Here is a 22,735-nt window from a genome sequence, read left to right on the forward strand (position 1 = left end):
ATATATATATATATATATATATATATATATATACAAAATTGGTATTATTGCCACCATTCAGTAAAGGTGTGAATATAAACCTTGTTATAGGAAGCAAGTGAACACCGTCCGACCAATCAAAATTGCGAATTAAGTGATGCAAGGTACATTGGAATAATTCTCTCAAAGATAACTGTTACTGTATAACAGTGTCTTCTCAATAAATATAGTCTTGTTTGAAGATTTGTGTACGTCACAGTTATTGAGCGCATTATATTTAAAAAAAACAGTATCTGTTTTTTTTTCTTTAAACATGCTATACACTTTAATAAACATAATGATACTTTTGGAAAGACAACCAAGATAGCCCTAGTTTTATTTACAATACATGAGCAAAATCTTTACATGAAACAGAACAAACATTGCAGACAGCTTAAATAACTTTATGGCATAACTACTTAAATAATGAAGTAAAAACAAACCGGAAAAAAGGGTTACTCTATTCACATGACACCTTCCCAGCAGCTCCAATGCAAGTTTCACATTAAGTGCTAATATTACAGAATAGACTTACAGCATGGATTCCTTACATTTTTTTTTTTTTTTTTTTTTTACGGAAAGCAATGAAGTCGGTTTCACATCGAGGATAACAAATCGTCGTTAGTGTTACTTCTTCGAAAAAAAAAAAAAGAAAGAACGAAAATGCTCTCAGGAGCAGTGAGAGAAGAAAAAAACAATAGGGGGTTTAATAATACGTAGTACTAAATAACACACGATCCTGATTTATGAAAACATATTCGGGGGGTGAATGTTTCACAGAGTAAATGGAGTAGAGGAAATCTCCAGCTCTTTGGATGTTTTTTTGGAGTCCAACTGACTACACAAGTGGTGCTCGGAATTAGTGTACAAAATCGAAAAAGTCTAGGATGTTTATGGCGAATTTAAGAAGCAGACATAAAACACATTTTGTGCATCACATAAGTATAAAACTCGAGTTTGCTGTATTATATAAGCGTCAAATCTGTTTACGTCATCAGCTTGCGGTGGAGGGAAATCTCTAATCAGTCAGGATAATCACACAGTGTTTTGCAATGTGGAATGCTCCATTGGCAGGATCATTCGTTTTATTGGTGACTCATGCCTCGAGTATATGATTACACATTCTTCTCTTTCTGCCTTTAGGCCTCTTTTTGTTTTCAACATCTTCAGTACAATGGGCCATTATCGAAAGAAAAACACTGACTTGCATCATTTACCCATGTTAAATCAACCTTTTTTTTTTTTAAAGAGATAAATGTCTTCTAATAATCTCAGGATTGAATCAAAAGGCTATGCACAATATAGAGAAACCCGGATGCGTTTACGATAGCTTTTTTTCTATGTGTAAAAAAGAAATATGGATTTCTTTTGCGAGAAAATACACAATGTAAATCCATAGGCTTAATGTAAAACTGCTCTCTAGTAATACTTTCTCCTGTCATATATTATTACGCTTAGAAAAATAAACCTTCCTCTATTGAAACAAAAGTATTACTATATTACTTTGCAAAAGCTATGTAGTAATTATCTTAGTACAGTACTATTAGAAATGTACAGCACTATGCTTGTTCCCTTTTGACACTGTTAAATGAAGACCATTCAGTGATTGAAAAAAAAATAAATAAAAAAGACACATGGATCTTTGACGAATAATAAAAAAGATCCCAGTGAAATAATGGAAATGAATTAATAATAATTAATAAAGTTTTTTATAGTCATGGCAGTGAAACTAGCTCAAACAAATACTGCTGTGAAAATGGTTTTCCATACAAGATTTATAGAAAGCTAGCTTGTTTGTTCAAACAGGAACAAGGAAACATACACAACCCTAATGAATTGTATGTAAATCTATGGTACATTATTTATATTAAAAGCAGCGTGCATGGTCATGAAGAATATCGGTAGAAAATATCGGAATCAAAGTGACTGTTGAGAAAAAAAAAACATTCTTGATTTGCAACTTGCTATCGTTACACAATCTACGCACTGATTGCAAAAGTCAGGTTTGAATTGATTTTTTTACTCCTAAGAGTTGTTAATGGCCTAGGCCAAACTGGCATTAAGTCCCAAGTGAGTGTGAATATTACTGGAATTACACTAGCATTATGTATCATCACCAGTTCTTTCTTTATTTATTTATTTATTTATTTATTTATTTATTTATTTATTTTTATCTTGATGATAAGTGGGATAAACTAAGATTAATCAGAATAGATACAACATTCTGTTTCTTTTATCATATTGGTTATTTGGCTAAGCCTTTGGTCTGAAGTTAATGGATCCAGGGCCGTCGTAACTTCCGGTGGTTGAGTTTCAGTCAGGTAGACTGTCCATTTGATTTCCCATAGTGAGTCTTGATTATAGGGCTTGATTTTGTAGATTTGTCTTCATTGGTTGCACATTTTAATGGCCAAGTGCAGGTTTTTCTACAGACTGTCCAAACAGATTGTGAGTCCAGAGATTTAATGCATCTGAAGGGTCCCTTTTCAATGGCAAACCTTAGAAGCAGGAATTAGGGCTGAGTCCTGAAATATACACAGCAAAGAAATAGCTAAAGCACTGAGTGCTGGATTCTTAGCATCGTGTAAAGGCTTCGTTTGGACGCCCGCTTGTATCACTATGTGTATATGAATGTGTAGCGCGACGCATAGGACAGTGCTTGTATATCAGAAATGTGGAGCAAAATATGCATATATAATTCTGAACCAAGGTTATTTGCACTGAATCTCAGTGTGGGATCTTTGTCAATAATTTAATTAAAAAAAAAAAAACCCTGCTAAATGTCAGGATGAGTCCACGTGGTTTACCCAAGCAACAGGAATTTGAATGCATCAACCAAATTTTTGCAGCAAATACCAGCGTTAGTTGACCAATGATGGTCCACCCCAAGGGCAGTCAGTGATGATTATGGTAATGAAGATGGGATGCAGTTGGAGATTGGGGGTGATGGTGTCCTGAATGCAAACCCTCAAAAACGCCTCCTTAAAGTTCCGCCTTCTCTGTGCTTTTTTCTAGACGATGTAACTGGTGAGGTCCAGCAGATATGATGTCATGTCAATGATGTGATCCAAAATGCCATCTTTGTCCCGTTCCTCTTGAACGCCTCGTTCTCCTTTCTCGCACTGCGCCCCGGAGTAGCCTTCCTTACAGAAGCACTTATTGGGTTCAATGCAGACGCCACCATTTCGGCAAGCAGGTTCGCACTTGGCTGTGAATGATGAGCAATTTTAAGACTTTAGGATTTCTCTGCGGCAGTATATATTATGCTATGTAATGGTATTTGTGTGCGTCTGTATGTTTCTCACCTCTTAAGCAGAAAGGACCCTCCCAGCCACTGTTGCAGCAACATTTTCCGGTGGGAGTGCAGTGGCCATTTCTGCATTCCCGAGAACAGGAGCTGCTCAGCATCTCTGGGGTTTCTACTGGCCTTCTGCATTCCTTAGGTACCTGAGGCCTAGAGGAGCATCACATATTATTCATAAACCTGACTGCTCGGAAGGTATTCATCAGCTTTCTCTAACTGCGTTTAAGACACCAAGTAATTTAAAGAATATAATTAACAGCTATAATAGTCTAATAATCTATAATAATCTAAACTAATAATAATCACATTGGTTAAAACATGTTGCCAATGATTATCATCAGTACAGTGGCATTTTCTGTGAGAAGAAGTTTTGAAAGGAGTCTCCAGTGTCAGCCCAGTCAAAGCTGTAACTTGTACGTTTTCCAAGAATTTGGAACCACTTTGCGGTTTCTGGAAATATGAATAGCCAATTCTTTTGCCTTATTAACTTCAAGAGAGGGTAAAAAAAAACGGTTATAATGTGAGGAATAACAGGAACTAACCAACTTCAGGATGTGTTGATATTGGAAAATAATCAACTTCGGGGTGGTAAGAATACGTTTATTTTTTTTTTTCGTCGGGCTGGTTCAACCCCCTCTTCGTTTCATATTTTCCTATGACAACACCCCGCCAAGCTCTTCATTTATGACTTAAACAATGATAAATATATACCCCAAGGTGCATATCGATCAGGGTGGATCTGCATCCCACTGTCTCGAGATGTGAAAACGTGCAAGCGTGGAAAAAAATTATTATTGCAACCAAAGAAGACTTCATATGATGGATGACGGCACGTTTCTTTTGGTCTGGCAACATCTGGAAGTGAAAACAGTACCGTTTTGTGTGTAATGGGGCTCGAAGGCGAAACCTTGCCATCATGCAGAGTAGATACTAATGAAACTGTGAGAGTTGCAGCTCTTCAAAAAACCTAATGCCTTCACACACCGGCTAATGAGCCAGGCGAATCTCTTCAAGGCTGTCTATTACTGAGCAGGCAGACCTGTTGAGATACCCAACAGGCGCACACATACACACACACGTACACACACTCGTGCACTGTAATTGGACTCTACTGAAGCAGTGACTATGAAGAACAGGCTGAAGAGCACTTACTTAGTTCACATCCTGCGTATTTCACTGGGAGTGGTGCCTGGGAAAGTGAGGTGGCCAGCATGTGAGGAAAGTGGAAAACTGAGAACAAGCCACCATTTAGGCCTTTTCTCTACACTTCAATGCTCCACTAGATCTTATTAGACAAAATTAAGAATCCTTCATATAAAGAAATTGTGTTGTAACTACTGTTTAATAAATATGAAGAAAAAGATTATTCTCTTCTGTATATTTTAGGCTTTTTGGTGTGAGAAATCAATGACTTATGTATATAAGTGTTTGTGGGGTGGTGGTGGTGTTGGTGGTGTTGGTGGTGCTGGACCAGCCTGACAGCCTTAGTGACTGATGGCAGGAGTAGGGTGGTAACAAGGGGCTTCTGGCAAGCTGCATTTGAAGGGTGAGTTGGGGTGGAGGGGGATCTGAAGGGGGTAGCAGGAGGTAGTTCCCATGCTTCCCACCACTGCTTTCACCACCCGCATCAGTTCTCCCCTTTCTCTCATCTGCACTCTTTTTTTTGTGCTGTTGTGACAGGCTGTACGTTGTTAAAACAAAAAAAAAGCGCGAAAGAAATAAGGGGAAAGAAACTGAGATGGAGGGTGGAAAAGAAAGCGCGAGAGAAAGGAGAGAAAGAGGTGGTTCCCCGGAGGATTGGGCTAACGCCGTTAATGACGCGGGGGTCAGCGCAGCTACTAAACAGTTTGCATTACTGGCAGGGTGGCCGTGAAAACAACACCTGCTGCTGCAGCCCTCGACAAAGGCAGCTGGGTCAACAGGCACTGTGGGAATGTATCAACTCTGGGAGGCCACTTGCATAAAACACAGACTGATAAATTAAAGGAGGGCCATGGCTTATTAGTTTAAGGCCTTCCTGGATCCCGTCGTTCTTCCGTGCTGAATAGGAGGCTGAACACATCATCTGCTTGCGTGCTCTTTGTCCAGTGCCTCAAGTATCCTGATCCTAGTTCGGATTGGAAACTTACAGTAAAAATGACCTTTGGTAGTATGGGACAGGTTCACTATGAGTCTCCAGTAGGTGATGAAATCTGTGATGAATGCTTATTAAGTGTGAAAATTCTCTGTGACTTTATTTAATTGACCACCCTATTCACACTATTGAGTGACAATCCACTTATCTTGCACGTAGCTTCTCATTTGGATATGCACCTTCTGACTTCCCAACTGAGATCCATAGATGCTATCTAATTCCGAATTAAAAGCTTCTACACAGTTTTAATTATTACATAAACACAAATTAAATCATGTCTGAAAATGCACTTCTTGATCTAAATGCTAAACTTGTGAAACATGCTAGAGTTCATTCAAGCCTTGTTGCTAGATTAGCAAAACAAGCTATCCCTACATCTGTGTACACTCATCAGAGGAACCAACAATTTCTGCTATTTACTTTTAAGCTTAATTTTTCTTAGTTAGGATTTCATACACTTAGAATTAAACATATTGTAAAGGTAAAATTTGATCTAATTGCCACGAGGCACTACATTTACGGTATGAGTGAGGTACGGTAGAAAGGTCTGACTACACATCTGCCTGCCACTGGACTGGTCAGAGAATCCCTTGTGACTACGTTATTCATTGTTTTGAAGGAACGTACTTGTTTGGCATAAAACTAAGAAAATATAATGAATTTATTGCTTTGGTTTTGTAATCATGGCTACTTCAGTGTATAAAGAATATTATTGGTTAGTAAAAATGCCTTCCACATTCCACAGTATTTTTTTTTAATGAAATCGTTAGCATAATTAATGGAATATATTATGCATAAAGCTACGTATAGAAATTTGTACATTTGATATTTGATGCCTCAACACTGAATCCTTTCGAATTGCCATTAAGATTTGAAAAGCTACTCAAATATATAGCGAGAAAAACGTAGCGGTCCTACAACACGGATTTTTCTCAGGGGATTTTATTCTCTGGGATTTCAATTTGCTGAATTCGACAATAAAACCATGGAGTTATCCAAGCAGTGGGGTGTACTGTGGGAGTAACGTACATCGTCCAATGGCAGAATGAGCTCCGTCACGCTGCATGCCGCAGTCCCTCTATCCCTTTTTTTGTCATCTCTTGCTATTGTCCCGCAGCTTTTGTGAGTACATTGTGCCCCAAAAAATTTACTGTGTATTGTAGCTGTAGGCCATTCAGTGACATTGCAAAGGGGCTTTGTCAAAGCGAAGGACGTGGTGGAAAGTTTGCGAGATTTAGGGGACAAAGTCAAATAAAGGGGTCTTTGCCAAAGAATTGGGGGGTTATAGTAACAGAAAATGTGACCACTTTTTTTTTTCCAACGTATTTGTATCCTACTTCTTCTTTCATGCATCGCTGGCTTTCTCGCGCACTTGTGCACACACGTGCATACCTCCTAACCTCTAGAGAAAAGACCTGAAGTGATTTGTGGCTTCCATAACGAAAGTACTTCATTAAAAGGCTTCTAAAAAAAAAAAAAAGCTCATTCAGAATGCAAGAGCTCACCGCTGAAATCCAATACAGTGAAAGCACACGATCTGCATGAAGTGTATGCTTTATATACTATGTTATACTTTACAGTATAAGCTCTAAGGCTCCATTGTATAGTTTAGTAACCGAAAATGGACCCACCACAGCCAGCTGACGGCTGCAGAGTTTCGAATTTCTTCGATAAAAAAAAAAAAGTGATTTGCTTCTTCGTTGCTTTGCATATTTGGTGAAATTGTGTCGCTTTGTAGATTAATGAAATGAAGAAAAATATTTCAACAGCGGGAAGGTGAGAAACTTGAGCGAAACATCTAGGCTTTCCACTGTGTTTGACCTGATAGACTTCCTACTGGGCTTAGAGTCACCTTTCAATTTATGAACTGTCAGAAACGAAATTAGTGTTTTTTTTTTTTTTTTTGAGCACAGCAAAAATGTCCTCAACATCAAAAGCACAAGTGGACGTTCTACTAAAGTACTCAGGATGAAATACTCTCTGCTCAAGTTTCTTTCATAAAAATCCTTTCCAGTTACAGCTGTAAGATTATATGGCATTTTGCGATCACGTGGTGGGTAGGTTGACATAAGAAATCGTTTGTGCCTTTGGGCATTGTAAAAAGCAACGAAAACATTCATTATTCATCAATACCCACTTTATCCTGCTCGTAGTTGAGGCGAAACCCGGGCCTAACCTAGAAACGCTGCCTATTTATTATTCGACATTAATGCGCTGCTAAACAAACGTGGATAGATGGAGTTACTCTGTCGCAACATGTTTATCGAAACATCTTGAACGTTTGACACAATGTGATACATTCCCCCAGTCATGTGCCTGGAGCCTCGCCGCCCGATAAAAACAACACAGCCGATCGGAATCAAAACATCATGTGTTTGTTGTGAAGCCATTCAATTCGCAAAAAATGCGAGGCCAAAACACGGCGCTACAATGCCGTGAAGTCGCAGGTACAACAGGGCAAGACCACCCGTCGTGGCAGGTTCGAGTGGGCTTAGCGGTGCGATCGGTGCCCCTTCGCTTGGTAATGAGATTCCTCAAACCGACAGGGTGTGTAAATCAGCGCACCCAACACCGTCGTTCCTGCAGACTAAACAACCCCAATCAATCATGGAAAGAATTGTTCCTCGGAAAAATTTTTGCATTGCCAGAAAACATAAATAAAAAAAGAAAGTGCGAGGGGCCTGGGCAAGGAGGAAACATCTGTTGCATAATTAATTGAGTTAGACTTGGGTGGCACTGTCATTGCCCAGAAAGATTCAGAAAAGACCTGGTTCTGATTGTGTTTTTGAAAAAGAGAAGCAGTTAGAATTTGGAGTTTTGGATTATGTTAAATTAAGGGCAGAACCCTTCTTTAGCTTCTAGAGTATTCTCACCTGCTGAGAACATCCCAATAATAAGATATTATCATAAGAAAGAGAAAGAAGAAATGAACTGATAATTAGGATGTTCCTTATACAATTCGTAGAATTATAGTTATGTTTTCTGTAAACTGGCTCTATCTGTCACATCGTTCTCAGAACAGCAAGATCTTTGATGGTACAGTATTTGATTAGATTTTTAGGTGGATTCAGGTCCCTGAACACTCCTTGACATATGAATGTTATCTGCCGTTATAAGGAAAACATCCCTCCTCTTGATGACAGGTGTGCAAGTTTTGTCAAAGCTCGGAAAATATCCCAGCAGACCACACATGCTCCCCAGTTAACCAGTGACGCCTGAACTGCCCTGACAGTGTTGGTGTTAGAAACACATTACACTAACATTTGGAAATGGTATGCTTACTCTCCAATTATGGCTGAGATTTGTGTTGGCTGGGGCAGGCAGTTGTGTGATGATTTGTTTAAAGGGGCACAGTCCTTGTGTGTGTGTGTGCATGCAAGAGACAGAACGAAAGAAAGACACAGAGTATGATGTACTTAGAGCGAAAGAATGTCAAAAAGCTATGATAATCCCAAGCCCTCATTCCGTTCTTCTTGGTGTAAGCTTACTACGCAGGCGATCGCTGGAAATGAGTGGTCGACAGAAACCAGAGTCTTATTTCACAAGACAATAATTTGACATTACATCACAGGGGATGTTGAAATGGTCCAGGCTCACATTAGTGGAATGAAGACAGAGTGCTGATTTACTGCTGGATATCGCTGACTACGTTGCTTTTTTTTTGTCTCTGGAATATATGAAGTTTATTCATTTATTTAGCTACACTAACCTCTATATTCTGGTAAGGATGGCAGTGGATTCATAGCCTATTTAAGAAATAGTGGGGAGTGAAAGCTGGCCCGTGTGGTCCAATACAACAGATGAGCTTCTGTAGCTTACATTGCTAAAGAAGTTAATGCTCGACTGGTCACAACTGTTTTAGGAGCAAAAGGGGGACCAACCCATTATTAGGCAGGTGGTCATAATGTTATGCCTGATTGGTGGCCATAAAGATAAGCCTGATCGGTGTAAGTCATTATTTATTTTATATATTCTTAAGTTAGCTGGTTTGGTTTGGTTTGGAGTTTGGAAATATGTTCTACAGGTTAGTAGGTCTCAGAAAATTGACCATTTAGGTAAATCATATTAAAACATTTTGTACCTTTTAGGGTCCACCAGCTTGTAAAGCCTCCCACTGTGTGACTGCATGGTTAAGCTTTTGCTGGATGCCAAGATGTAGACCTCACCTGGTAAAAAGAAAGAACCATAAGGATGTGAGTGCAAGGCTTACTTCGTCTTTTATGCCTGGTTTCCAAACTTGTTTCTGGAATACCCTTTGTCCTTCAAATAAAGTATTCTTCCTAATACCATGATCCTGCTGATCAAGTTTCAGCTGTATATTTAGATTTTGGGTTTGGGGAGTTCTGATCTGCATTTTGCAAGTAGCATTCCTTTGGGTCTCAAGCCAAGCTCTTTAAATAAATAACATCTCGTATATGTGCACTAAAATGTTCTCGTTCTTCCTTGTAGACCTCAATAGCATGAATGGCAAAAGGATAGTGCTTTGCTCTGCTTCTTTGAGGCATTTGGTACAAGAAGTTCATGTTCCCTGGTGATAGGCGGCCAAGCGGGATTGTACAGCATGATGAAACGCAGGCTGCCGTGAGTCACTTGGAGGTTTGATCTCCAGCAAGGTCTGCAATACAATCCCTATGTTCTGACATGGACTGAACTTGGCACATGGTCCAGATAAACGACCTAGAGAGTAGAATGGCTGTTATCATTGGGCACGAGGTTAAATTTGCGGTTAGGTTTGGGGAAGGTAAATGTAAATGGAAACCCCCAGTCACTGACAAATCATTCTGACCTTTGAATCTCAGTCATATCTTCTGTCAGCAGCAAGAGAGAAAGGAAGTAATGTGTCAGGAAGTTAAACTACTCTGTCATAATGGAATGTGCCATAGAGGAAAGGTATTTTTATGTCTGCATCAAGTATCCTTTACACAATATTTGTTATTTTATAAGAGACTGATCTACATTATGTGAAAAAAATTAGAACATCTCTATTGTATCTCAAACCCTATGCTAAAAAAGTGATCATATTGATTATTTAAGAAAGGAAAGAACAAATACACTCACCTATTTCATCCTCTCCAAAACCAAGGATTTGGCCAACTAGTGTGGAACCACAAGAACTGCTACTTCCAAGGCAGAATGGCTTCTCCTGCCATGGTCGGTCCTCGGCAGATCTCTGTAGTATTCTTAATTTTCTGAAATACCAACATGGTACAAATTTTATCATCATGTCACTGAGAACAGATTTGGCATTACAAGTTTGGGAACAATCGACACAATCTCAATTTTACTAAAAAACCTTTTCCTCTATGGGGTAAATGGAAATGAGTAAACTTGGACACCAATTTGGAAACCACTACAAAGATATCACCTGCTATCATGCTAACTAACTAACTAACTAACTAACTAACTAACTAACTAACTAACTAACTAACTAACTAACGTTCTAAACCTTATCATTCCAGAGATTAATGTAAAGAAAATAGTGTAACCTTTACTATTTGACTACATGCTAACATCATTATTAGTATTAGATGTAAGTGTCTTACCCATTTTTGTCACCAAAAACATAACTTCCATAAAGTCTTCTTGATTGACAGCCTCTGTAGATGAATCCACCAACTGGGAGTGCACCACCATTAGCCTCCAAGTCATAAATGGATGGTTTATTTTCTATGTAAAAAAATCATACAAACATATTTTTAAAACAGGCCATAATTCTAAAGACTTTTAAATTCTGCTTAGTAATTGAACGAATGGAAAGAGCATTGATTTCTATTAAGATGTTACTTAAATATCTTGACCTTAGCCCTTTTGCATTCTGCTATTACAGTATATTACACTGTCCCAGCATACCTTGAAGAAAGGCATGATAAATAGGAATATATATCAACTATTTTCCAGCAATCTCTCTAAATACCAATGTTTTAATGACAAATGGCTTGAAAACATTAAAGGTAACTTTATTTTATGAGTAGCTGACTGTGCTACTTTTCACCAAATGGCATCTTTACGTCCAGCTTGAGTGAGGGTGTGTGTGTAAGTGTGTGCGTGTTTGTGTGTGGGGGGGGTGTGTGGTGGTAGGGTGTGTGTGTGTTTGTGTGTGTGTGGGGGTGCCATTAATGAACACTTTCAGCACAGTGATGTTTTAATGGTCTTAAAGGACTAGTAATTTTCTCAATCCATAGACCATCTTTGGGACGTGTACTGGTGGGGTATTTACTAGCATGGGGCCATATGCTAGAAAGAACATTGCCCATGGGGGTAAAAATATGACCATATACGCCAGCAAATTCTTAGATTTGAAAGGAAAAAACATTCATTATTAATTAAGTGGGTTGTGCTGAAATGTGCCAATTCTTCAAATACATGCTAATTGTCTATGACAATGATAAATCATATTCAAAAGCATAATCTTCATTTCTCTTCCACAGATAATGTCTCAAGTATATACTGTTATTTTAAGAGACATATTGTATCCTAAATAATGCTAATGCTTGAAGACAAAGGCTAGATAATGCATAGAATTTTACACTGATAGATAGACATACCATAATCTTTCCCTTTTCTGATCTGCAGGATCCTTCCTGTTGTTGTGTTTCTTCCAGCCGTATCAGTACACAAGATCAGGAGGCTCCCATTGGTGTCCATGCGAAGTTTATCCACTGCACACCTACAAAAAACAGGATGCTGATTACGGCAACCATTAGGTTATAGCAGGATCACTGAGAGCTGTGTGAAATACATCATTTGTAGTAGAGTTTATTTGTGGGATTCCACATTTCTGCATATTCCAAATGTAATTAAGCAACAATATACTTTTTTGTTTTGGTTTTTACATTGGTCTAACCCAAACATTATTTAATTTAGTACATTCGCTGTAAAAACTATTTCAATAATAATAATAAAACGTTTTCGCATTATTCACTCAATTGGTCTGTTTCCAAGAATCTGAAGGCAGGACTTTACCAGAAAAAGTACCATGGAAAGTTTTTCTGATTACAACATAATCTAGAAATGTGTAACAAACCAGTAAGCCAATAGAACAGCTTCAGTTTAGCCTTGAAATCATCTATGGAACATTCCCAGAGGGAGGAACAGGGTTCTTTCAAAAAGATATTGCCTTAGTTAGTGCTTTGGTGATGATGGATAGATGATTATTCTTTCAATGTTTCCTATCCATGACATCTCATGGAGTTTTTCCTTGCCACAGTTCCCACTGGCTTGTTAATTAGGAACAAACACACAATTATAACGGACAAACTAATTAAATCTCTTTCTCTCCTTTGAGACCAAACCATCGTTAAAAGCTCTATACAAATAAACATTAATTTACGTGAATTGAATGATGGTAGTGAATAGATGGTGGTGGAAAGATATGGTAAGTCTGATGTCCATAGCATAGATCTTTGCATTTATGTATAGTGATGTTTCTCTCCAAGCTAAGGTCAAGTCAAACCATACCAGCATAATTCCAACCAAACCTTAGCTGTATTCTATTTATAGATTATATTTATGAATTGTTCCGCATGCTGACATTTTCTGAAGCACCCTCATATTACCACTCACCTGCCAGGATCATGCAGACCATGGGCAAAGATTTCTGGTGGTTGATTGGTGCTGTTGAAGTATGGGTTGTCCCCTGGAATGACATAGGGAGTGGAGCACTGATCTGTGTCGACATCTACCCTCAGGACCGATCCAGTAAAGTCACTGCAATAGCAAATATCTCTCTTAGTAGGTTTACAGAATTAAAATCACATAGCTAAGAACAAGATCAAGATGTCCTACACTACAATCTCACTGCTCATTACACCATAATTGGATTCTAATCACATGGGTTTCGAGGTTTATAGAGTGTGTGGGTTAGTGATTTTAAATGATCTATTATATATAAAGGTCTGTTGTGTTTTTGTGTGACTCTCAATGACTAGATGCTGATGGTTCTGCTGTACATTGTTGTTAGAATCACCTCAATCCATCCATCTCCTCCATATCATCCAGAGTGATCATCCCATCTCCAAGAAAGATATGCAAAAGTCCATTAGGTCCGAAGAGCAGCTGCCCACCCAAGTGCTTCCTGTGGAGCTCGGCCACCTCCATTAAGACTCGAAAGGTCCTAGTGTCCACCTGGTTGGGGTTTTTCCTTGAAAACAATAAGAACATTTTAGAGTCTAGGTTTATTTCATCAAGTTTATTTCTGCCAAATTATATGATATAAAATTATGAAATTATATGATTTTCCTCATGAAAAAAACAAAGTTTATGGAACTTTATAATGAGAAAATCTTTTGCATGTTTTTAGGCAGGAATGTCATATAATATAATCACAAATTCTGCAAAACAAACCAAACGTTCACTCTTGATTGCTAGGTTGTTATTTATATCGTGTTTAATATTTGAGATTGGTCATAAACTGCTATAATTAAGTGAGTTGCTATCTTTGCTGCACCATGTTTTACAATGCAGCAGAAAAGAATTCCAGTCAAGGAAATTGTTTAATTATGCACCACCATTAAATCTCTATAAAACATCCATCAGTGTCATAAAATATTTTACACCATCCTTGGCAGCCAAAAAAACTGGTTTCGAAACCACATGTATGCTGAAACATTTAATAACAATCATTAAACCCATTTTATTTACCTTCTACCCCTGGAAATGGGTCAGTATGAGATGTGAGCAGTGCGTAAGTGGCTGACTGTTACCTGGACACTGTATACTCGGCCACACGAAGAATGTGATCATGAGGGCCGATTGCCCAGCGCTCCTGGTTCGTCGTGTAGGAGACGTAGAGCTTGCCGTTTTTCTTATAATTGGGGTGGAATGCCAGGCTTAGCAAGCCCCTTTCATCTCCTCCCTGCAAGTCAGATGGGGAGTACAAAGAATCTAGAAGTTAATTATGTTCCCTTTTTAAAAGCCAGCGTAGGGCCAGGCCTAAAGCCAGGCCCCCCGTGTCCCTTTCTGTCCCTCTCTTTCTTATTCTCTCCTTTTCTATCTCGCTCTCTCCATATGGGAGCCAGTTACCCCCATGCCCTCTTGCTCCAGCTTTCTTTTCTTCTCGCCCTTCTTTCTACCTCCTTGACTACTGCATTACAAACAATTATAAAACATTTGACTCCCAGCAACCCCCTTCTTTCTTGTCCCTCTTTTGGTTATGTGTGGCTCATTTTCGGGGTGAGGCCCCTCCATGATGCACGGGCCCTCCCTGCAGCCTCCGCCACACTAGTGATTTGTGTGTGTAATCTTTGGGGGGATATCCGCGGATGCAGTGGCGAGAGGCTGAAAGAATTTATTAGCTCACTGGCAGTTCATAGAGAGCACAAAAAAGCCCAGGAGTCCTTCAGCCCAAGCTGTGGGCCTCCACCTCCTTATTCCACCCCGACTCCCACCCTGTTTCCCTCCTATCCCCTGTTTCTTTTTTTTTCATTCCTCTAAGAGAGGAATGAAATAAAAAGAAAAGAATAAATAAAAACAAGGAGCAAGCTGATAACTCCCACTGTCTTGGCAACATGTTTAAAAATTCAATGAAATTGCTTGTGTAATAGGTAAACCTTTGTTTTACCCCGGGGGCAGCTACATCAGTTGTCACAACTCTGGTGGTCTTTTCATCATCGTCAGCTGTAATAAGCAGCTGTATCATTTCAATCCCTGGCCAAATGATCAGGGTCGGCGTTCATCTCTCTTTCTTGCATTGTTAGGAAAATGAAAAGAATGTACAGAATGCCAGGCATATGTGTTCAGAACGTGTGAATAACAGCATTTCAAGCGAGCTTGTTTTTGAACAAAAATGCAGAGATTTAGCGCTTTGGGATCGGATATAACATGGGAGGAGTGTTTTCACCCCACAATGAGCCAATGCAGCATGTCCAATAAACAAATACAGCATGCCGTCATGTCAGTTATGCGGCATTCCTTTTCAATAATTCACAGGAACTGAGTAAAGAGAGGTCTTCTGTGAACTGCTTGAGTTAACTCTGTGGTTTAGCCTGCAGAATGAGCCAAAACACACAGACCATAAATTGGTCAGAGAAGCTCTGTTAGGCTGTGCTGAACTAATCCAAGTTGGACAGGCCAGTGGCACAAATGTGGACGTGAGTCTGCACCATCTCTGGAATGCTCCAGAGAAGAGTGTAAAAGATCTTCAGAGATTTGAATAATCACACTCCGGAGTCTTTTCCATTTGACCACAAGAGTGGGAAAGCCATAAGAGCTGACAGATAAATAATGACTTATGGGCTCATTAGGCTTGACAAGACCTTTTATTGTGTTTTTTTTATTGCCATCAAATGCTGCTTCATTGGGCAGTTGGAAGGAAAAATGCAATTGAAAGACCAAAATGTGTTTGTTGAACCACCAGATTGATATGCTGGATTGATATTATAACTCAAATACAAAGTCAATACAGGAGTTTGATGATCTCTCGACAGGGAGAATGCAAACCCCAATGATGATACTGTGCAGAAAACTCCACTCCTCTGGATACAAATTAACAGCTGAAGTGTACTGAAATGAAGCCAGAATCACTCAATTGTGGTTCATTTATCATTAGAAGAGTAGGAATACCAATGGGGGCAAGTTGTTGGCAGATTCGTACAGATTGAACAGGTCTGCTTAATTGCAACACTGGCACAAGCATCCTCAACTGAAGCCAAGACACTCCAACCATGTATTTGCAACCTCCTCAGGAATTTACAAGCTGGACATATTGTAAGATATCTTTTTTATATAACTGTAACCATAACAGAATACTCTAATCAGTGGGAATTAGGCCGGCTATGATAACCTTCTGGATTCACTTTTTGACTTAGATTTTAAGTGCATTATACCAACAACAATTCTTTAAAACTCCTCCCAAAGAGCGTTTTAACATATCAAGTGTGTGTCTGTTTTACAATATCCAGATTCAAGAAAGCAAACAAGTGATAGCCAAAAGAGCCTGCCCTTACAAATGTTCTGCCAGTAGTGGAACCAGAGCCAGAAAGCAAACTACACAGCACTCCCCCTAAATTTTATGTAGCCATTGCCATTTTCTTGGCTTTTAGCTTTCAAGCTGTGATTCTTAGCTTAGCTTGAGCATTGCTGTGGTGCACATTTTGATCCCAGTGCTTGGGAAATCCTGCATAAAAAGGTTTTAAAAGCATCACCCAGTAACTAATAAAAACAAAAAAAACAGGCATACCTAAAGCTAGCTGAAATCTTAATCCTCAAATCTGAGCTTGGGATTCAAACACACATCCAGTGTTTTACCTTCTCCAAAACACATACTCCTACACCTGTTATTATATATTACTTTGCCTGGAAATAGAGTACAATCAAAAATTTGGGGGAAAGTCTGGAAATCACAATGCTTTTGGACAGACTGTTCATTCTTCAAGAGCAAAACTTTCTTCTGTGGATGAGGACAGTGCTGGGGGGAAGTTAAGTCAAGTGAGATGACAGCAGTGATCGTTTCCTGAAGTGATCTTTTAAAAAGGAGGGGGTAAGGGGGAGGAAAACGGACATTTGTCAAAGCTGGGGTACTTATCTCAGACAGGTCTGAGAGCCCTTCTTGCTCATCGGACTGAAAAAACCCAACAGCTGTGTGTGTAGTGTGACAGAGAGCATGACATGCCGTGAACTATTTGCTTCAGCAAGAAATACTTTATTGCAGCTGGCTGCCCTCACTCTGGCAATAGAGCCATGCTCACGTTGCATACAGATGTCTTCATCTCCACTGCCATGCACCCGGGTCCAGCAGACACAACAGTGAAGTGGTCCCGTGCTTTCGCTGCTAACAATTTAACGTGCATCGAATCAAGGCTAAACTCTTAATCACCATCTCCCTCGTACAAATATTTTAAAAGATCAACACATGCTCAGGGTCTTTACGTGTCACCATGAGGGCTGGAGTTCATTTCGGCATCTGGAAAAGCTTGACTCAACGCAAACCCAAAACAAGTTAATTGGCGAAGCACCGGTGCTTAAGCACAGTCTTGCTCTGTCATATTCAGGCGATGTTAGCAGCTGGTTAACCTGGTAAACACAGAACAGCTGTGATGGCGTGAAGGATTAAAAAGAGCAAGATCATTATCCCACAATGCACAGCTGAATAAGAATTTAAAAAGTTTCAAACGGCAAACTGCAAGCCATTCAGATTAGCCAGTTGGCTTGTTTGTCAGCTGACAGGGTTTAATTGTTCCATTTAAGCATTGCACTGGCTTGCAGGATTGTTTAATAATTAAAGAGAGAGGAAAAACACTAGCCAGTGACTCTTCTTATAGAAAGAGGTTCAGAAGAATCGCTGTGTTTTCAGGCACAATGGTAAACTTGCAAACTATGCTAGTCTAAAAACAAGCATCATTCGGGAATAATGATGACAGAGATGAGATATACATGTGTTTCTGAGCCCTTGGGGTTGGAAAGACAGCAGATACCATTTAATCCAAGAACACCCACAGCGCTTGAGGGACCTCCCCACAGTGGACGGACCATTGTTTCTGAGTTGGTGTAATTGGCAGCGGGAGGATTGACGGTTTGAGGAAACATAGAACATTAGAATCAAAGTTGTGATAAAAACACTATCTACTTTTCCTTAGGAACCAGGGGACCTACCGCGCACACAAAGAGAGCAACATCCTGTTGCTACTTCGCGTAAACACCATCCGTTCTGTGTAGCTTCTACGATAGCAGCCAAACTTTACAGAATAGGACTCTTGGGGACTACCAGGGCTTGAGACTCCCCTAATTGTGACATAATGAGTGTTGGATCCACAGCCAATTATGTTTAATTACGATAAGGTGCACAAGGTCTTCCTAGCGAAGCGTTCGCATGTCAAATTCACGGAAGCCCATAATCGCTCTCTCTGGGGAAGTAAAAGAAGCATGCGACATATGTAAACTTCCTGTCAGAACGTCAACCACTTCCTCCATCTAGGGACACTTTTGCAAATAAATGTCTTTAAACAGAGTATTTTTGTAATGCGGACAGATAAACATCCGTAGTGGCACACGGCAAAGCTTCCATTGACGTATGGGAGGATTTCCTATAATCATGTGGCCACATTCTCTCTGCTCAAATAAAACATATAACATTGCCGCTATTAACAGCTGCATATGCAATACCCTGCAAGTATATGTAATATACAGTGTCTTATATTTAATTTGTTTAATTATTACCTGTCGCACTGTGCAAAATGGCCATGATTAAAACTTTGTCAAGTTTGTCAAGTGATAGCACATAGAATGTTCTGCTTTGTTTTGCTTATATTATCAATCAGTGTAAGACAAAAAGTGGGCTTAATTATACACTGAGGTAATAACGGTAAAATGAGATTTTCTTTTACATTTTCCCATTGCCACTACCATATGTTGCTATTAACATTGTTTCATCTTATGCTTTTTGCCAACATCATACCTTGCTTGAGCTTTTTAAGGTTCCAGGATCGAAGGAAACAAGGCAAAGAGCAAGGTAGATTATATAATGTATTGCTGTAGGTTTTTGTACAAACCTGATCGATCTCTTTAATTTAGTATGAGAATATGTCCTGAAAATGCATTTGCTGTAAGGCCTCCCGTCGACTTAAGATCCAACTTCTCTTATTGTGGAAAGCCAGGATTGTTGGATCTCCAGTACGTGCAAATTGTTTTACAATACAAACATTTCCACATCTTCCTGCAAATCCATGGAGATGTGCAATGTGTATAGTTAAAGAAGCACTTTTCTTCTATCTCCCCAAACAATGCATGACCATGCCAGACACTAAAGACATGTGTTTACATGTGTTTACATGGAAGCAAGGTGATTCCATGATGAGTTGAAGTAATACAATACAATCACAGAGGTCCCTGAACCATATGGTTTCATATATATATATATATATATATATATATATATATATATATATATATATATATATATATATATATATATTTCTAAATTTTCTGTAAATAAAGTTGGACCCTGCGATACTCAAAACTCCTTAGAGATCATGATTATGATTACTAAATTTATATACATTTTATGACAAATAATTTTTAACAATATTAGATTGTTTTTGCCATGTGAAAGTTTTCATTATTGTAATATGTTGGTGGTGGGTGTTAAAATATATAATTACTAGAAAAACCCAATTTCTATTTGAAACCAAATTCTTCGACTGATATTTATCAATTGAATTAAGCCCATGCAATGCTCACCAGGTTTTCCCAAATGCCCATAGATAGTATAAGCCTTGCTAAAAGTCTACTTTGCTGTTTTCTTGAGCCAAAAATACAAGACAAAACATGTTTACACTGTTCCACCCACTAGCATTTAAGTCATCCATAATGTCTCTTACCTTGATCCCAGTTTGCACTAGTTTGTGGATGTCCAGGTACGGCTCTTTAAGAAGCTCCATATCATGAGTGAGGATGCGGACAAAGCCTTCCTTCTCCACGATGAAGAGGCGCTGTGATCCATCCCCACAATGCACCACGGCCACGGGCTGCCGTAGCCCACTCAAGATCTCCTGAGCACAGTAGCAGTTGTGCTTATGCTTCCTGTTAATGAGAGCAGCTCGGTCAGATCATTAGAAATAACTTTTACACCTCTTGTTTAACAATTTAGTGTTTAGACAGTGAAAAATCTGTTACAGAGCCTGTGGAAAGTTGGGAAACACCTAGTCTTTTATGGTTTTGGAGACACATGAATGTTATTTTTGTTTATATGCAACAGACTAGGTAAAATTCCAAAATAAACAAGAATTGGACAATGAATGATGGAGAAACTTTTTTGGACAAATGAGTCCAAATGGGCCATTTTGCCTCAAACAGAAGAGTGGAAGATGAAGAACAGGAGAGATGTTAGCAGACTGCCCATCCTCACTGTCAAACATGAAGGTGAAAGCTTAATGGTTGGGTTTGTTCCAAGCAGGAAAGGTTGGAGACTTATTCCAGGTGTAAGGAATACTGAACCAACATGGCTGCCATTTCATACTTCAATACCATACAATAAAAGCCTCTTGACTTGACTTGACCATGCAATTCTGCCTGGATTGCGGCTCATTGGCCAACTTTACCATAACACAAGACATTGACCATACGTCTATATGACCATACGTGAAGTGTTGTCTATTTTGGATAACACTTCAGGATTCTGTAATCTTATAAAACTGCTTTGGGATGAACTGGTTTGCAAGGCTAGATAGAAATATCCAACTAGCAAAGAACATTTTTGGCAGGTTTTCCAAGAGGCATGGCTAAGTGTTTCAGCTAAATGTTTGGAGAAACAAGCTGTCTGAATGCCAAGAGTGTGTGAAGCTTTTATTCATGATAAGGGAGGATTTGTCAATGAAAATAAAGTTTATCATTTTTACATTTATATATTTGTTTGGTCAAAGTAAATCTTCATACCTTAAAATGACCTAGTTTGGTGCATATAAACAAATAAAGATTTTCAAATTTATAAAACAGAAGTAAACAGAAGTTTACTTCAGGTGAAGAAACTGTTATGATGTGAAGAATTTGTTCTATCAACCATACATTAGATCAGATTTGGTTAGAATAACAGGCGAAATAAACTTCTGTGTCTGGAAAATCAAAACATTTTGGATATGACAAATTGAAATTTTGTCTTATGCAAGTTGTAAAACAATTATTATGAAACATGGGTATGGATTTTTTAAACAGTAATTTACTTTGTGCAGGGTTCATGAACTGCACAAATGAGCAATAATTTTACGGGATGGATCAAAGTGTACTAAATAAGTGAAAACTAAATTAACATTAAAAAACTAAATTTGTTACCATATCAATGAATATCAACGAATACCAATGAATACATTAACATGTGTTCAAACAGTTGAGGTCTTTAGGCTGAACCATTTTTCAAAAGACAGACCCTGTTTGTTGGTGCTCCTCTGATTCTATCAGCTGAGATAGCTGCTTTTAGAGACCGTCCCACACCATGTCTTTTCACATAAGCTTCAAAGCCCACTGGTCCAGATCAGAGCAGGAGCAGTATAAGCACTTTCTTTGTGCCCTTAATGCTGGCTAAACCAGCACTAGACAAACAAACGTGGCTCGGCCATGGGAAGGAGGGGGCATCAAGCCAGGCTGAAAGCACAAGCGGGAATATTTTTACATGTAGGCTCATTCATGCATGGTGGGACATCAGTGACCTCTGGTCTTATCCGGGAAAGCAGGAGAGATGGATCTGATAAGGGTTGATGAATACAATTTTCAAAATCATCAATTTGAAATTAACTGCTGCAGAATTGCTACAAAAACTGTCTGGAACTTTAAATATCCGGGATTGCTCTCATTAAGGAAACAAACCTATAAATCAATAAAATCTAACTGTCCTTTTATACATACCTGTTGGTTACTTCTATTCTTTCATCACCCAGGTAGTTGGAGTCCTGCCCACGCAGTAGCTTTCGGTGAAAATCGGGAAAGCATAGGCCCCCATTCCTCCGCCCGTAGTACTGGCAGAATTCGTCTACATCGGCTTGGAAGAGCTCTGCCAAACACAGACAGACAACCGTGCTCAGCCTGAAACAGACACCACGCGAGTCTTGGAGGATGATGTCATCACCTCCAAGACCAGCAGAATCCCCTGTAGTTAAAGCTGTTCCCCAGGCAAGCACACAGTTCGAGACGTCTCACCACAGGCTCAAGCTAAATCCCATCTGTGGTTCTAGTGCGATTTTTTTGGACATGGAGATGCACACTTTAGCATTTAGAACAACTTACTGTAACATTTGTTTCGTGAACCTCAAATCCGCAACAATGGGTGAGACCATGGTAAGTGTACCACTGATATTGCAATTACAAATACAATAAAGTTAAAAAAGTGTCCTTTACCAAACAAACTAATATGCAAGCAATGTGTAAAAGAAATCAATAATAATAATAATAATAATAATAATAATAATAATAATAATAATAATAATAATAATAATAAAAGAATAATAAAAAATAATAAAATATATATTTTTTAAATAAAATATAAATATATATATTTAATTTAATTTTAATGTCTAATAACATTTACACAACCCCGCTTCAGGCCATGGAATATTTGAAATATTCCTCCAAAATCATTCTACAGGAGGTTTTGTCTGAATTTCTGCAAGATCATGGAAAGAGGAAAAGTAGGTTACAAAAATATTGTGCTATTGACTCACTTTGAAAATGAATTAAAAATAAAGTTTGTATTCTATTAGCATGGATGATACCTGCATGTGTTTGTGTGGCTTATTAGATGCTAAAGATGTGTTACTTTCCACCCTGTTACTCAGAGAAGAGACAGAATGCAGCTGTCT

General features: G+C 38.8%; 1 protein-coding gene across 1 annotated transcript in view; it reads right to left on the bottom strand.

Moving 5' to 3' along the window:
• Positions 1-338: 338 nt before the first annotated feature.
• LOC124376043 (hedgehog interacting protein) overlaps positions 339-22,735 on the bottom strand; it is a 31,058-nt gene continuing 8,661 nt past the window's right edge. The window contains exons 3-13 of the mRNA XM_046834920.1: positions 21,786-21,930; positions 19,769-19,970; positions 14,159-14,310; positions 13,423-13,596; positions 13,020-13,163; positions 12,002-12,123; positions 11,000-11,123; positions 10,515-10,645; positions 9,538-9,622; positions 3,324-3,472; positions 339-3,226 (exon numbers count right to left, since the gene is read on the bottom strand). Of these exons, the coding sequence (XP_046690876.1) occupies positions 3,030-3,226; positions 3,324-3,472; positions 9,538-9,622; positions 10,515-10,645; positions 11,000-11,123; positions 12,002-12,123; positions 13,020-13,163; positions 13,423-13,596; positions 14,159-14,310; positions 19,769-19,970; positions 21,786-21,930 (1,625 nt within the window). The 3' untranslated portion in view covers positions 339-3,029. The remainder of the gene's footprint in view (positions 3,227-3,323; positions 3,473-9,537; positions 9,623-10,514; positions 10,646-10,999; positions 11,124-12,001; positions 12,124-13,019; positions 13,164-13,422; positions 13,597-14,158; positions 14,311-19,768; positions 19,971-21,785; positions 21,931-22,735) is intronic.

This window comes from Silurus meridionalis, chromosome 2, assembly GCF_014805685.1.
Source record: "Silurus meridionalis isolate SWU-2019-XX chromosome 2, ASM1480568v1, whole genome shotgun sequence".
Classification (NCBI taxonomy): domain Eukaryota; kingdom Metazoa; phylum Chordata; class Actinopteri; order Siluriformes; family Siluridae; genus Silurus; species Silurus meridionalis.